Source organism: Octodon degus, unplaced genomic scaffold (genome assembly GCF_000260255.1).
Source record: "Octodon degus isolate 3935 unplaced genomic scaffold, OctDeg1.0 scaffold00004, whole genome shotgun sequence".
Lineage (NCBI taxonomy): Eukaryota > Metazoa > Chordata > Mammalia > Rodentia > Octodontidae > Octodon > Octodon degus.
The window spans coordinates 23,785,700-23,798,840 of NW_004524580.1; the positions used below are offsets into that span (position 1 = coordinate 23,785,700).

The 13,141-nt window shown below is 40.6% G+C and overlaps 1 protein-coding gene across 1 annotated transcript in view; it reads left to right on the forward strand.

Annotated features, from left to right (window-relative positions):
• Positions 1-13,141, forward strand: part of Vezt (vezatin, adherens junctions transmembrane protein) — a 66,485-nt gene that overhangs the window by 27,734 nt on the left and 25,610 nt on the right. Inside the window, 4 exon segments of the mRNA XM_023718067.1 lie at positions 5,711-5,842; positions 9,091-9,180; positions 11,677-11,852; positions 13,048-13,136. Of these exon segments, the coding sequence (XP_023573835.1) occupies positions 5,711-5,842; positions 9,091-9,180; positions 11,677-11,852; positions 13,048-13,136 (487 nt within the window).

Genomic DNA, 13,141 nt, shown 5'->3' on the forward strand with positions numbered 1-13,141 from the left:
AAAAAGATAGAAAAATCACAAATACTGTATCTTCTATTGAACCAGACAGTAAGGAGACTTGAAAAAATGTAAGATATTGTACTTTTCTCTGTAAGCCTTTGTTGTCTCTCTGTCTCTGTCTGTCTGTCTGTCTGTCTGTCTGTCTCTCTCTCTCCCCCTCTCCCTCTCTCTCCCTCCCTCCCTCCCTTCCTCCCTCCCTCTCTGTGAGATGGTCTCCCTATGTAGTTCAGACTGCCCTTGAACTCATTGCAGAGTCCAGGTTGCCTTGAATTTGTGTGATCCTCGTGCCTCAGCCTTCCGAATGCTGGGATGACAGGTGTGTGGCTTCAATATGCTACTTTTCATTTGGAAAATTTTTTCAATACTACTATGAAGACAACAATATACAATGCATTAATTATTGTAACTGTCCCACTAACCTGTTTTAAAACTGTCTCATTGCTATTTGTTTCTCAATAAAATTAATTTTTAAAAAAGAGAGATTTTTTTCAATAACAATGTTATTGCCAGGCCAGGTGTCGTAGCACAAGACTGTAATCCCAGCACTCAGGAGGCTTGAGGCAGGAGAATCAGTTTGAGACCAGCTTAGGCTACAAAATGAACTCAGCCTGAACTGCATAGGGAGACCCTGGCTCAAAAAGACCAAGAAAAAAAAGTTATTGCCAGGAATGGTGGCTTTCCCCTGTAATCTCACCACTTAGGAAGCTGAGGCAGGAGGATCACTATGAGTTGGAGGCCAGCCTGGACTACATAAAACAAGTTCAAGCCTAGCCTGCCCTGCATAAGGAGATCAGGGCTCAAAAAAGCAAAACAAAACAATAAATTAAAAATGTTATTTACATTAGTATCATAAGAGTGGGGCTGGGAATGCAGCTCAGTGGCACAGTACCTGCCTGGAAAGTGCAAGATCCTGAGTTTGAGTCCTGGGACCAAAAGAATTAAAACAAAACATTGTAACAAGTATTTATTTATTGCTCTTTTTCTAAGTAAAATAATAATTTTACCTTTTTAACAAAGGTCCCCTTATTGTACAGGCTGGCTTTGAGCTCACTTTCTAGCCCACACTGGTCTCAAACTCAAACAATCCTCCTGCCTCAGCCTCCTGAGTACTGGGATTACAGCCATGGGCCACCACAGCCGGCTCTCAGTGTTCAATTTCTTTGCACTTTAATTTCTGTTGTTAAAAAAATAATAATTTCTGATGTTGCATACCTGAGGCGGAAGGGTTTCTGCAAGTTCAAGGCCAGCCCATTTTACATAGTGAGTTCAAGGCCAGCCTGAACTACATAGTGAGACTCTGTCTGAAAAATTAAAAAAAGAGTTTAGTGTGAACCTGTAACCCCAACCTTCTGGGAGGCTACCAAAGAAGGATAACAAGTTTGAGCCCAGCCTGGACAATTTAACAACTTAGTGAGGCCCTTTCTCCAAATGAAAAAGGGCTGGGGATGAAAGGGCTGGGGTGTGGCTCAGCAGGGAAGCACTGGGTTCACTCCCCAGAGCCACATGGGAGGGAGAAAAGGTGGCAGAGGTCTGCCCCCACCCTCCAGGCTGCCTCCTCCTGCCTCAGCCTCCGGAGCACTGGGGTTACCCCTGTGCCCATGACACCCAGCTTGCTCTAAGTCTTTAATTAGGAGGCTCTGGGGCCGGATGCCTACACACACACACACACACACACACACACACACACACACACACACTGCAGTCTCCTCCCTCAGGCTCACATTTTTTATGACTGGTGAGAAAATAATGCTTTTACTTCCTTATGTTTTGTTTTATCTTTGAGGGCTGAGGGTCAGACCTAGCCTTTTGAATACTGAACAAAGATTTCATCACGGAGCTCTATTGTTAGCCCTCTACTTTTCTGAAATGCTAGGGAAATAGAGCATAACGGTACTTTATATCCAGTTCTGATTTCATAAATAAAGTTTTATTGGCACATAAGTACACTTGTGGGGTTGTTTAGTCTCTGCCTTCAAACCGCAGCAGCAGACTTTAGGACAGCAGATTATTAGGACAGCGACCTGATGACCTGTCTCACTGAACTATTTACTCTCTAGTCTTTCACAGAGCAAATTTGTTGGCCCTAACACAGAGTAACTCCACTTTGATCTATCTTATTTATTATTCTTTCCCACTGGAGTGAACATGAAGAAGGCATCCTACTGCCTTAAAAAATAAAAATTAAAAAGACTTTAAAAAAAAAAAAAAAAGTATGAACTGTCCCGGAGATCCGTGCAGCACCTGGGGTGTTGCTGGTGTTCTTGAGCCCCTGGGCAGAGCAGGGTGGGGGTCACAGATGGGCTGGAGAATCCAGGCTAGGATGGGCAGGTCAGCAGTGGAGTGTGTGTTATCACGACAGAGGATGAGAAACCTATTCCTCTTTATGATGTGAAGGCATTTTTCTTAAGAGAGAATTTAAATATAGTTTAAAAGGAAATAATTTGACCTATATTCCTTCCCTCTCAAATTGAAGCCTGGCAGATTTTGGCCAGTCCTGCAATTTCTGCTCTTGCTTACTCTTTCTCATTTAAGAACATACTCCTTAAAAATATGGCTCTGATTTAGCTGCCTCTCCTGTTTCTGTAGCATCCAGTGCATTCCTGTTACAGTTATTTGCTGGCTTTCTCTGTGGTGCTCTTAAATAAGCTTCTTTGATGTCTTCTTTACTAGACAGTGAGAAACTGTTTCTTATTTTTAGTTTAGTATAGTATTTCAGAATGTTGGCTTTGGAGTTAGATTTATTGGTCAGTCTATTACTAATTTCTTATCCCAAACTGGGTCCTTTTTCCATCTCAAAACTGAACCAATAACTAGACCAAGTGCAGATTGATTAGAGAAAGAGACTTTCACTCTTGGCCAAAAACAGGAAGAGAGGGCGATAATCTAGAAGATCAACACCTCCACCCCTTGGAGGTTATACTTCTAAAAGGAATGAAGGGGAGTTTTAGGGTTAGGCCAATAGAGAGGCGGAATGCTCATGTTTGTTTTTCTGGGACTAGGCAGACTTTCTGGGACTTGGGTGCCACTTTTTACTCTTTTCGTGATCCTTTTGCTTCCTTTCTATGGCACTAGGCAACTGTCCAGTGCCAAGGGACTATAAGGAAGGGAGAGTCCTGCCAGTCTCTCTGCAGACCTCGGAGATCCACTGTTTCATCAAGGAACCTCTGGCCACCTGTCCTTAAAGACAAACAAAATGAGGTTTCCAAGAGCCCCACCTAAGAGCACCTGAGGCTCTTGGGGGACATTTGGTATAAGCCATAACATGTGTCTCAGGAGTTCAGAATTTAAAAGTTTGGGCTTATATGTAGCTCAGCATAAAGGCCCTGTGTTCAGTCTCCAGTACCAGAGTGAGAGGGACCCACAAGGGACCCCCACAGCTCTAAATCTTTATATTTAGTTTAAGTATTATTATTATTCCTATTTTTACGTGAGACAGATGAAATAAGGATTGTAAATTGGCATGATTCACTTAGCTAAAAAGAGGTAGAGTTGAGATTTGAACTTCAAATCTGCCTATTAAATGTGTGTTCTTACTTACTGTGTTCTTCTATTGTTTATTATTACATGTTCGCAGTGTACAGTTGCACTGGATTGCCAACTGGTGATCAACTTGTTACACCCAACTGAACTGAACCAGCCTGGTGCTGGGTGTGGGAGGCTCACCTGAGGATTGTTGCCAGCAGCATGAGAGGAAGAACTGGAGAAGCTATTGGGAGGCTGTTGGGGAGCTATTGTGGTTTGTGTATAGGTGTCCCTCCAAAGCCGCAGGCAGTCATGGGGTGGCACAGACTTTCTAGCTCTTTCACTACTACCTTTGGGCCCTCCCAGTGCAGTGCTGTGAAGCGGGCCGCATGAGACACTGTCATGGGCGCTAGGAATTCAGTGGTACTCAGGAAGGACATTAGGATCCAGGACCTCAGCTGGATTCTTTGGTCTTTAATGTGTGGACAGATTTCCTGCACTCTTTGTATGTTTCTTTGGTTGATTATTAGAAAATAATTCCATAAAGTATGTGTCCTGTATTGTTTCCCTTGCAAAACCCCAAACTATGACAATAATGATTACATTCTTCACGGGTAATTGGTACAAGCATAGCAGTTATTTCTTTTTGCACCCCTCCCTTTCATTTCTTGATTTCCTTCCCTTTTGCAAATGATCTGTCTCCCTGTTTCCTATTATCTTTCTTTTACTTTGCTCCTTAGTTTATTTATGCTTTGGGTTTCTCACTTAACACAAACCATGAGATATTTAAACTTGTCTATCAGATTTATTTTACTTAACATGATTCTATTTCTTTTATTAGCTGTACTGTCTCTTTGGCCATGTTCCATATGTGACTGATAATTAATCTAAGGTGACTTCCTTGAAAAGTTTTAAGTTTGTTTGCAGTATCAAGAATATGATAGGGCTGGCGAGATAGCTCAGCAGACTAAAGCGCCTGTTTAGGCAAGCTTAGGCAAGCGCAGGGACCACAGGCACCACATGGTGTGCCAGCCCCAGCCCCACCCCCAGGGCTGGCTGAGTTGGCCACAATAAATAGATAGATAGATAGATAGATAGATAGATAGATAGATAGATAGAATATGATATATAACACATTTCTACCAAATGAACTAATGAATTTGATGGTATGGTAATTGTAACAAATACAATATGACCATTATTTCATTTTTCTTGACTTCAGGTAATAACTTCTACTGCAGATCTTTTTATTTTTTTATCATTTATTTATTTATTCTGTATTTAGTACAGAATAGGGTCCTAAATACAGAATAAATATTATCTTTCTCCCCAGCCCTACCAAGGGTCTACAGGGTCTCACTATGTAAATCATACTCATAGTGATCCTCCTGTTTTCAGCCTACCAAGTGCTGGGATTACAGACACGTGCCACTGCTGTCTCAGCCTGCCCCGGGGACGGGACCGGCACAGATCGAACCCCAGCCTCTGAGCTCTGCCTAAGCAGGCACATTAGTCCGCTGAGCTATCAGTCCGGCCCTTACAGATCTTTTTTAGGAAATATCTATAACCAGTACTGGCTGTTCTGAAGCCTCTATGAAAATGTGGGCTAAGGGGCTGGCAAGATAGCTCAGTGGACTAAGAGCCTGCTTAGGCACGCGCAGAGACTGGGGTTCGATCCCCGGTACCACATGCTATGTCGGCCTCGCCCCCAGAGCGCAATGAGCTATTAGCGGAGTCTGGGCATAGTGACCCACACCTGTAATCCCAGTTGCTGGGGAGGCTCAAAACAGGAGAATTACTACAAGTCTCAACTGCATAGTGAGTCCCTATACCAAAAAAATAAAAATTAAAAATGTGGGCCAAGAAATTGCTTACCAAATCTATTTTTAAAATCTTTTTTTTTTTTTTTTTTGCAGAACTGGGGATTGAACTCAGGCCCTTGTGCTTGCCAGGCAAGCACTTATTCTATTGAGCTATCTCCCCACCCCTACCAAATCTATTTTTATTCCTAAATTCATTTTTGTTTGCTGACACTCAAAAATTCTGTGTTTTATTTAGCATTTTGGGTCTCCGTTGAATATGGATTTATTGATACGAAATGGCATCATGTTGTAATTGATTGTTGAATTCTCATAAAAAGAAACTTTACAGTATTTGGACATGCAAGTCACGATAGTGAACTTTGGTTCTAAAACTCTGAAGACAGAAATGATCTTGAATTTTACTTTATTTTATATGTCTTTTTCAGAATTCTCCGCTTTATCAGTACTTACAGGACTTGGGACACACAGACTTTGAAATATGTTCTTCTTTGTCTCCAAAAACAGAAAAATGCACGACAGAGGGACAACAAAAGCCTCCTCCAGGAGTCCTCTCAAAAGTAAGAAAGATTGCCCATTCTTTTCATCACTGATACCTGGAAGACCAGAGTTGATAGCCTTAGCACTCACATCCAGGCAATGCTAGGCAAGCACTGTGCCCCAGCCCTAAGGGTCTATTCTCTTTTTTAGAACATTTTGAGACAGGATCTCTCTTAAGTTACCAATACTAGCTTTAAATTTGCAGTCTTCCTGCCTTTGCCTCACAAGTATGCAGCACCGTGGTCAGGGTTAGAACCAGTGTTGCTAATCCTCTATACTTTTCCTTCTCCTTCTCCCTTTCAAGAACAGATGTTTTGATCTGGGCATGGTGGCACGACTTGTAATCCCAGCACTCAGGAGGCTGAGGCAAGAAAATTGCCAAGAATTCGAGGTATAGTGAGTTGAAACTCAGCCTAAAGTGCATGGGGAGGCCCTGTCTCAAAAAAACCAAGGAATGAATAAATAAATTATATATATATATATATATATATATATATTCTTGGGAAAGAGTTTGAAAACAAAATCTAAAAAAGAATAATGTTACACAAGAGAGGAGCAAACTGGATTTGGCCTAGGCTGTAGACTGAGGGGTCTTAGAGAATCTAGACTAGATCAACAAAGATAAAGACTCCTTGTTCTTTGAAACTGTACATAAAAATGTCAGGTAATAAAATAACACAATGTTTGTAAAAAAAATAAAAATAAAAAAAAAATCTAAGGCATGCCTAATATGCTATTTATAGACTAACAGATTTGAGATTAGTTGGCAACATAAGACAAAGAATGGCTTCAGACAGAAAATAGACATAGAAATCTAGTTTGCAGTCATCAATATGGCCACATCCAGAAGCCAAAGCTCAGAGATACATACTTAACTCAACCAGGATCATGAAGCTACCAGCTCCATCAGTATATATTAGAGCTAAGATGTGAGCTGGAACCTGGACTCCTGAACAGTGCGGTTTAGAGAAGTGTGGACTTGTGGAAGCTCTCTTAATGCCACCTACCAAGCCCTCCTCATTTGTAAGTGCAGAACCATAGAAGAGTCCCAGAATGCTTATACTTCCCTTGGTGGAAAAGAAATAGTGGAATATTTTGGATAAAACGTCATTCTGTACTTGAATTTTGTAGGAAAAACAACAGTGGAAGGCATTGGGGCTTCAAGCCTGACCTCCATGTCTCATGTAATAGAAGAAATTATTTCTTCTGAAAATGAGAAAATGCTTTTAGAAATCATTAATTGTACAGAAGACAAAGACAATTAAAATTATTATAGTTCAATTTCTTAAAGAAATTGCCACAGAAATTAAAGGAATCCTCTCTCATGCTTTTGGACCAGGGACTTGACCCATTAAGATAGCTCAGCAGTTGAAGCGCCTGCCTGACGAGTGGACAGACCCAGGTTCAATCCCTGGTACCACATGCCATGCCGGCCCTGTGCCATACTGGCCACCAAAACCGGGCGTGGTGGCGCGTTGGCTGTAATCCCAGTGCTGGGGAGGCTGAAAACAGCAGGATCACTAGGAGTCCAAGCTGCATAGTGAGGTCCTGTACCAAGTACATTTTTTTTCTTATTGTTTTATTTTATCTTTAAAAAAATCTTACATATTTATATCTGGTAATCTGAAAAACTAATTTGAAGATAACATCATGTGATACAGCAACCATTGTTGAATTCCTATTACTTTGCTTGGTTAAGTCTATATGTTTTTCAATGCTGTTTTTTTTTCTATCACTATTTTGTATTCCAAAAAAAAAAAGAACTAGAAGTGTTAGCTATTTTCCTTCTTGGTATCTTCCTGAATAATTCAAGACAACATATCAGTGATATGTACAGGGTCTGCAGGGTCTCACTACATAGATTGGACTTGTAGTGATTCTCCTGTTTCAGCTTCCCAAACGCTGGAATTACAGGCACGTGCCACCGCGCCCAGCCGCCAAGTACATTTTTTAAAACAAAAGTTGGAGCGAGGGAGATGGCTTAGTGGAATAAGCACTTCCCTGGCAAGCACAAGGGGCTAAGTTCAATCCCCGGTTCTGCAAAAAAAAAAGTTATATCAAAAATTATTTTATTCTTCATATTACACTCCTCTAAAGGCAACTTTCTAGTTGTATGATCTCTGTGTCTCTACAATGGCTTTTTTTTTTTTTTTCTGAATCCAAGGACAGTTAAATTTTAGAAAGATTTGTTGAGTTATTCAGTCATTCTCAGGGAATGTTTTTAGAATTGCCCATGAAATGTTCAAGGATTGAAATATGAATTATTTTCAATTATTTTCTTTGGAAAGCAATTTTTTGGTATGTGATCTTGATGAAGTAGTCATTAGCATTATACTTACTAAGAAAGATTTTTCTTGTGATTATTATGTACTTATTAAGTCTTCCCGGACAATCCTGCTGTAAATATGCATTCTATTTTTTTTTTTTTTTAATTCTCTTTGTTTCTGGTCTCTTTTCCTATGATGGTTCTTTTGTTCATTTAATTTGGTTTGGTTTGGTTTTTGTTGTTGATGTGTTTTTGTTTTGGTTTGGTTTGGTTTTTCCTGAGACAGTGTCTCTCTACTTAGTTTTGACTGGCTTCGAACTCTTGACAATCCTACTTTCCAAGCCTCTTTGAGTGCTGGATTATATATGCCACTTGTGGGATGATGCGTAAATGTTCTTTTCATACCATTTTTGTGGAAGAGAGGCCTCTTCTCTCCAAGGTCTTTCCACTGTGGTCGATCTCATCTTTCTTGGCCGTTTACTCCAGGCCTTGCTGAGTTCTGTGCTTATTAGACATTTTCACTGCAGGTGCCCCGGAAGCTCAGATGCGGAAGGGTCACAACAGGACTTCTTTTCTCAGCCACTCCCCTAAACAAACAAGCCACATAGTCTTTCTCTATTCCCAAAATACCGTTCTGAAACAAATACCGTCACTGTGTTAATATAGATAGCAAATAATGTTCCCCAGATGAACGGGCTGTAGCCGATGACTTCTCACAACTTTTTAAAGCCCTGTTTCCAGACTTCATTCCAAACCTATTGAATCAGACTCTACTTTGGGGACCCAGAAGTATGTTTCTATCTAAAGTCCCAGAGTTATTCTGTTGTTTAACTAAAGTTGGGAACTAATGAGGGGCTGACACATGCTGGCAAGTTGTATAGCCAGGGTAATGCTTTTCTCCCTTTTTCTGATAAAAGTTCTGGCTAATGAGAAGTAAAATTTCTCTGCTTCTTGGGTATGTTTAATTAATAATTCTATACAATGTCATTTGTCTCCCTTCAGCAGGGCATCTTGTTAAAAGTGGCTGAAACCATCAAAAGTTGGATTTGTTTTTCTCAGTGCAGTAAGAAGGATGACTTACTTCATAAATTGGTGAGTATTCAAGTCTTTGTCATTTTTCAGTTAAAGGTTTTCTTTCTTTTTTTGTATGTGTATATTTTATGGAAGGGTCTACAGGGTATTCAGGGTCTTGCTCCTAGATCAGACTCATGGTGATCCGCCTGTTTACAGCCTCCCAAGAGCTTGAATTACAGGTATGCAACACCTCGCCCCATCTCAGTTGCTGTCTCAGCGCAACCTGGGGGCAGGGATTGAACCCCTGGCCCCTATACCTGCTTGCAGGCATTTTAATCCGCTGAGCTATTTTGGCCAGCCCTCTAAAGGTTTTCCTTTATAGAGGCCACCTATTCAATAAGATAGGGTCGGGAAGATAGCTCAGTAGAATAAGCACTTGCCTGGCAAGCGCAGGGTCCTGAGTTCAATATCTAGTACCACAAAAAAAAAAAAAGATAAAACCGATTTAGTTATTTAAAGTGTCTTGGTCCCTGTCTAACTTATTTGTATGGATGGATTATTGTAAATTGTTGGTTTGGGACATTCTTTACTCAAATATAGGAAGGTAGGTCAGTAAGTGCTAAATCATAGGTAGAGAGAAGTTGTGGTATGCTGCTAAACATTAGGGTAACCATAGATAACAGTAATATACTATACATTTCAAAAAACTAGAGGAAGGGAATTTGAAAATTTCACCATTACTAGGCTGGCAAGATAGCTCAGTGGACGAAGCACCTGCTTTGGCAAGCGCAGAGACCAGGCTTCAGTCCCGCAGTCCTGCATGTCACACCAGCACCACCCCACCAGCTACCGAGTCCAGTGTGGTGGCACACGCTTGTAATCCCAGCCCTGCGGAGGCTGAAAACAGGAGAATCACTATAAGTCTGAGTTACGTAGTGAGACCTTGTACCAAATACATAAATGAAGAAAAAAAAATTTTACCACTACTAAATGATAAATGAGATATGTCTGACAATTAAATAGTACGTAAGGTTGACATATGTTAAAGCACTAGATAATATTCTTTAATATATACCCACTAATTTTTTTTTTTTGTACTTGCCAGGCAAGCGCTTATTCTACTGAGCTATCTCCCCATTCCCCCAACTAATATTTTTAATGTAAAATTTTTGTTGTTGTTGTTGTTCCAGGAATTGAACAAGCAACCTCAGGCTTGCCAGGCAAGCATTGTGCCACTGAGCTACATCCCCAGTCCCCTAAAATATAAATTTTTAAAACTACCAGAGGCTTAGGATTTGAAATCAGGAATCTAAAACTAGCTTAGGTTCAATTCTCCTGTAAACAGAGGATGGGACTGCACATCACAAGGCTATGGCGAGATTAACCCACTTGTCCCAGCACTGCTGCCTCGTCACACTTGTTTAAGGTGGCTGTGCCACTACCAGATTGTTCCACTCCTCCAGATGAGAGCAGCTTCTTTCCTGTCTATCCTGTTCTTGCAGCTCTTTCCCCTTGCCAATTCTGATTCATCTTTTTAAGACAAGCTCCAGTTCACATCTTTGATTTTCTGTGACTTTTAACTGTGGTCATTCTGTGCTCTTTACATAGCACCCTTAGTATAATCATCACCCTCCTTTACACATTGTGTTGGAACCATTGACTTTTCTGTTCTTCCCATTAATCTGCAAAGTATTTATGACTAGAAACTTTGAGGCTGCAGATGTGCCTCTGTGTAGTGTTTGCCTGAGATACACGGGGTCCTGGGTTTGATCCCCAGACATGTGCACACAACCGTGCTCACACACAGTTCGTGGGAAGAGATTGTATGTCTTGTTCATTTTTGTCTTCATTGTCTAGCCTGGTGCCTGGCTAACAGAGGGTATTACTTAATAGGTAAAGAAGAAAAGGAAGAATACGTGATCTTGACTATGTCAAGACATTTTATAAATTATAAAGTAGCATGGAAATGTTAATGTGGTTTTCCATTATACACCTTCATGATGTATTTTTAAATATCTCAGTGCCCATCTGTAGAAGGCTTTGATCCTGCTGGGTGTCATGGTCACCTGCGATCTCAACACTTGGGAAAGTATAGGGTATCACCATGAGTTTAGGGCCAGGCAGAGCTACACAACAAGACCCTGTCTTAAAAAAAAAAAAAAAACAGAAAAAAATAGTAATTCTTGACTTGAGCTATATTGATACAGGGCCAGCCTGCTTTTCACTGTATTTTCCATGTGGATTACATTTCCTGCACTACATAACCATCAATGTAATTAAGTAGGTATATTAGGCAGGCTTATTAACCTGTACTTACTTTATATCTCCTTATTAAAACTTTGTATTTCACATCTGGTAACTTAATAATGTCCAGCACAATCTTTATTGTTTCACACTTACAATGAAAATAAAGCCCCATCTATCATATTAAAGATTGTACGGGTATTTCTTCTTAGAGTCTGGACTAAAACCATATCCCTCTTAACTACCTTATATATTAGAAAATTGAAGCATAGCATTTAATAAAAGTTTATGTATGGATTAATACCTCTCTTCCTGTATTTTAATGGCAAGGATACTGGATTTAGACTGGACTCACTGCATACCATCCTGCAACAGGAAGTTCTTTTACAAGAGGATGTGGAGCTAATCGAGCTACTTGATCCCAGTATCCTGTCTGCAGGGCAAGCTCACCCGCAGGAACATGAACACCTTCCAACGCTCTGCTCCCTGGCAACCCCTAATATTTGGTATTGTACAGAAGCATCTACTCTTCAGCCACTTACATACAGGGTATTCAAGGAGGAAATCCGTGCCGGTGCTCCCCATTGTACGGGCATTATAAACATTCATACACTTAGTGTTAGCATCATGATGAATGTCAGGCTATGTCAGTGGCAAAAAACTGCTTATTTAAAGTAAATACTGTACAGTAAAGCAAGGAGAAAAAATAGCCATTTTGATTATATATATATATGTGTATATATATATATATATATATCCAATTCAATAAAATTGGTTCTGTGCTTAGCAACCCAACAAAAACATATGAATGTGTCAAAAAGAATATTATCTGTACATCTGTGCAACCTGTTGTTGATGTTTCTTTATAAACAACAGATTATATCAGTCACACCATAGAGACTCTAAGGATGGGGTGGGACATGGAGATAAACTGTTTCTATTTTGACTGAGAAGAGATGATTGGGAACATAATCTAATGGCTTAAGTTATCCTAAAATTTATTTGGGAGGCTGAGACAGGAAGTTCAGAGGAGCCCAGAAATTAGGGGCCAGCTTGGGCAACATTGTGAGACCCTATCTCAAAGAAAACCAACAAACAAAACAAAGACTGTGCTGAAACATTTAACCACTTGACTTGGGTCTAATGCAGATGTCCTGGGCCATAATTTGCTTACAAAAAAGAAAGAATGGATCATGAAGAGATCTTATAGGAAGAGCTGTTGGTTCTTTGTTCCTGTTAAGAATTTGCTCCTCCTGTCAGAGAGGGGAGAGAGAGGAGAGTGAGTCTAGGAGCTCCTGAGTTACCGTGGCTGCTCCAGCACAGAAGCACTAACTGCCCCCGCCCGTCACATTCCCTGCTCAATAACGGTCCTTCTGGTCCCTCTCGTGGTAGCAGACAGCTAGCTGAGCTCTTCAACTTCCAGTTCTATAGTGATCCAAACCTCACAAGGAAAATTTTCAGCCTTTAGTCCTTAAAGAATATAAGAATTTGTGGCATGGTAGCACACAAGAGGTTGAGGCAAGAGGATCACAGATTTAAGCCTAGCCTGGGAACTTAGCAAGAGAAGTCATTTTTTGTTTTTTTAAGATCATGCTTCACGGTGGACCTAGCATTTAATCTTCTCTATAGATTTCAATTTATGATTGCTTTTAGGATTGAAGTAACTCTCCCACCTGATGGATACCATTTTCTTGGTTCTAGGGATATCTCTATGCTGTTTGCCTTCCTTGGGTTGCTCATTGTGCTTCCCACCTGGTGGATTGTGTCCTCCTGGCTGGTGTGGGGAGTGAGCCTG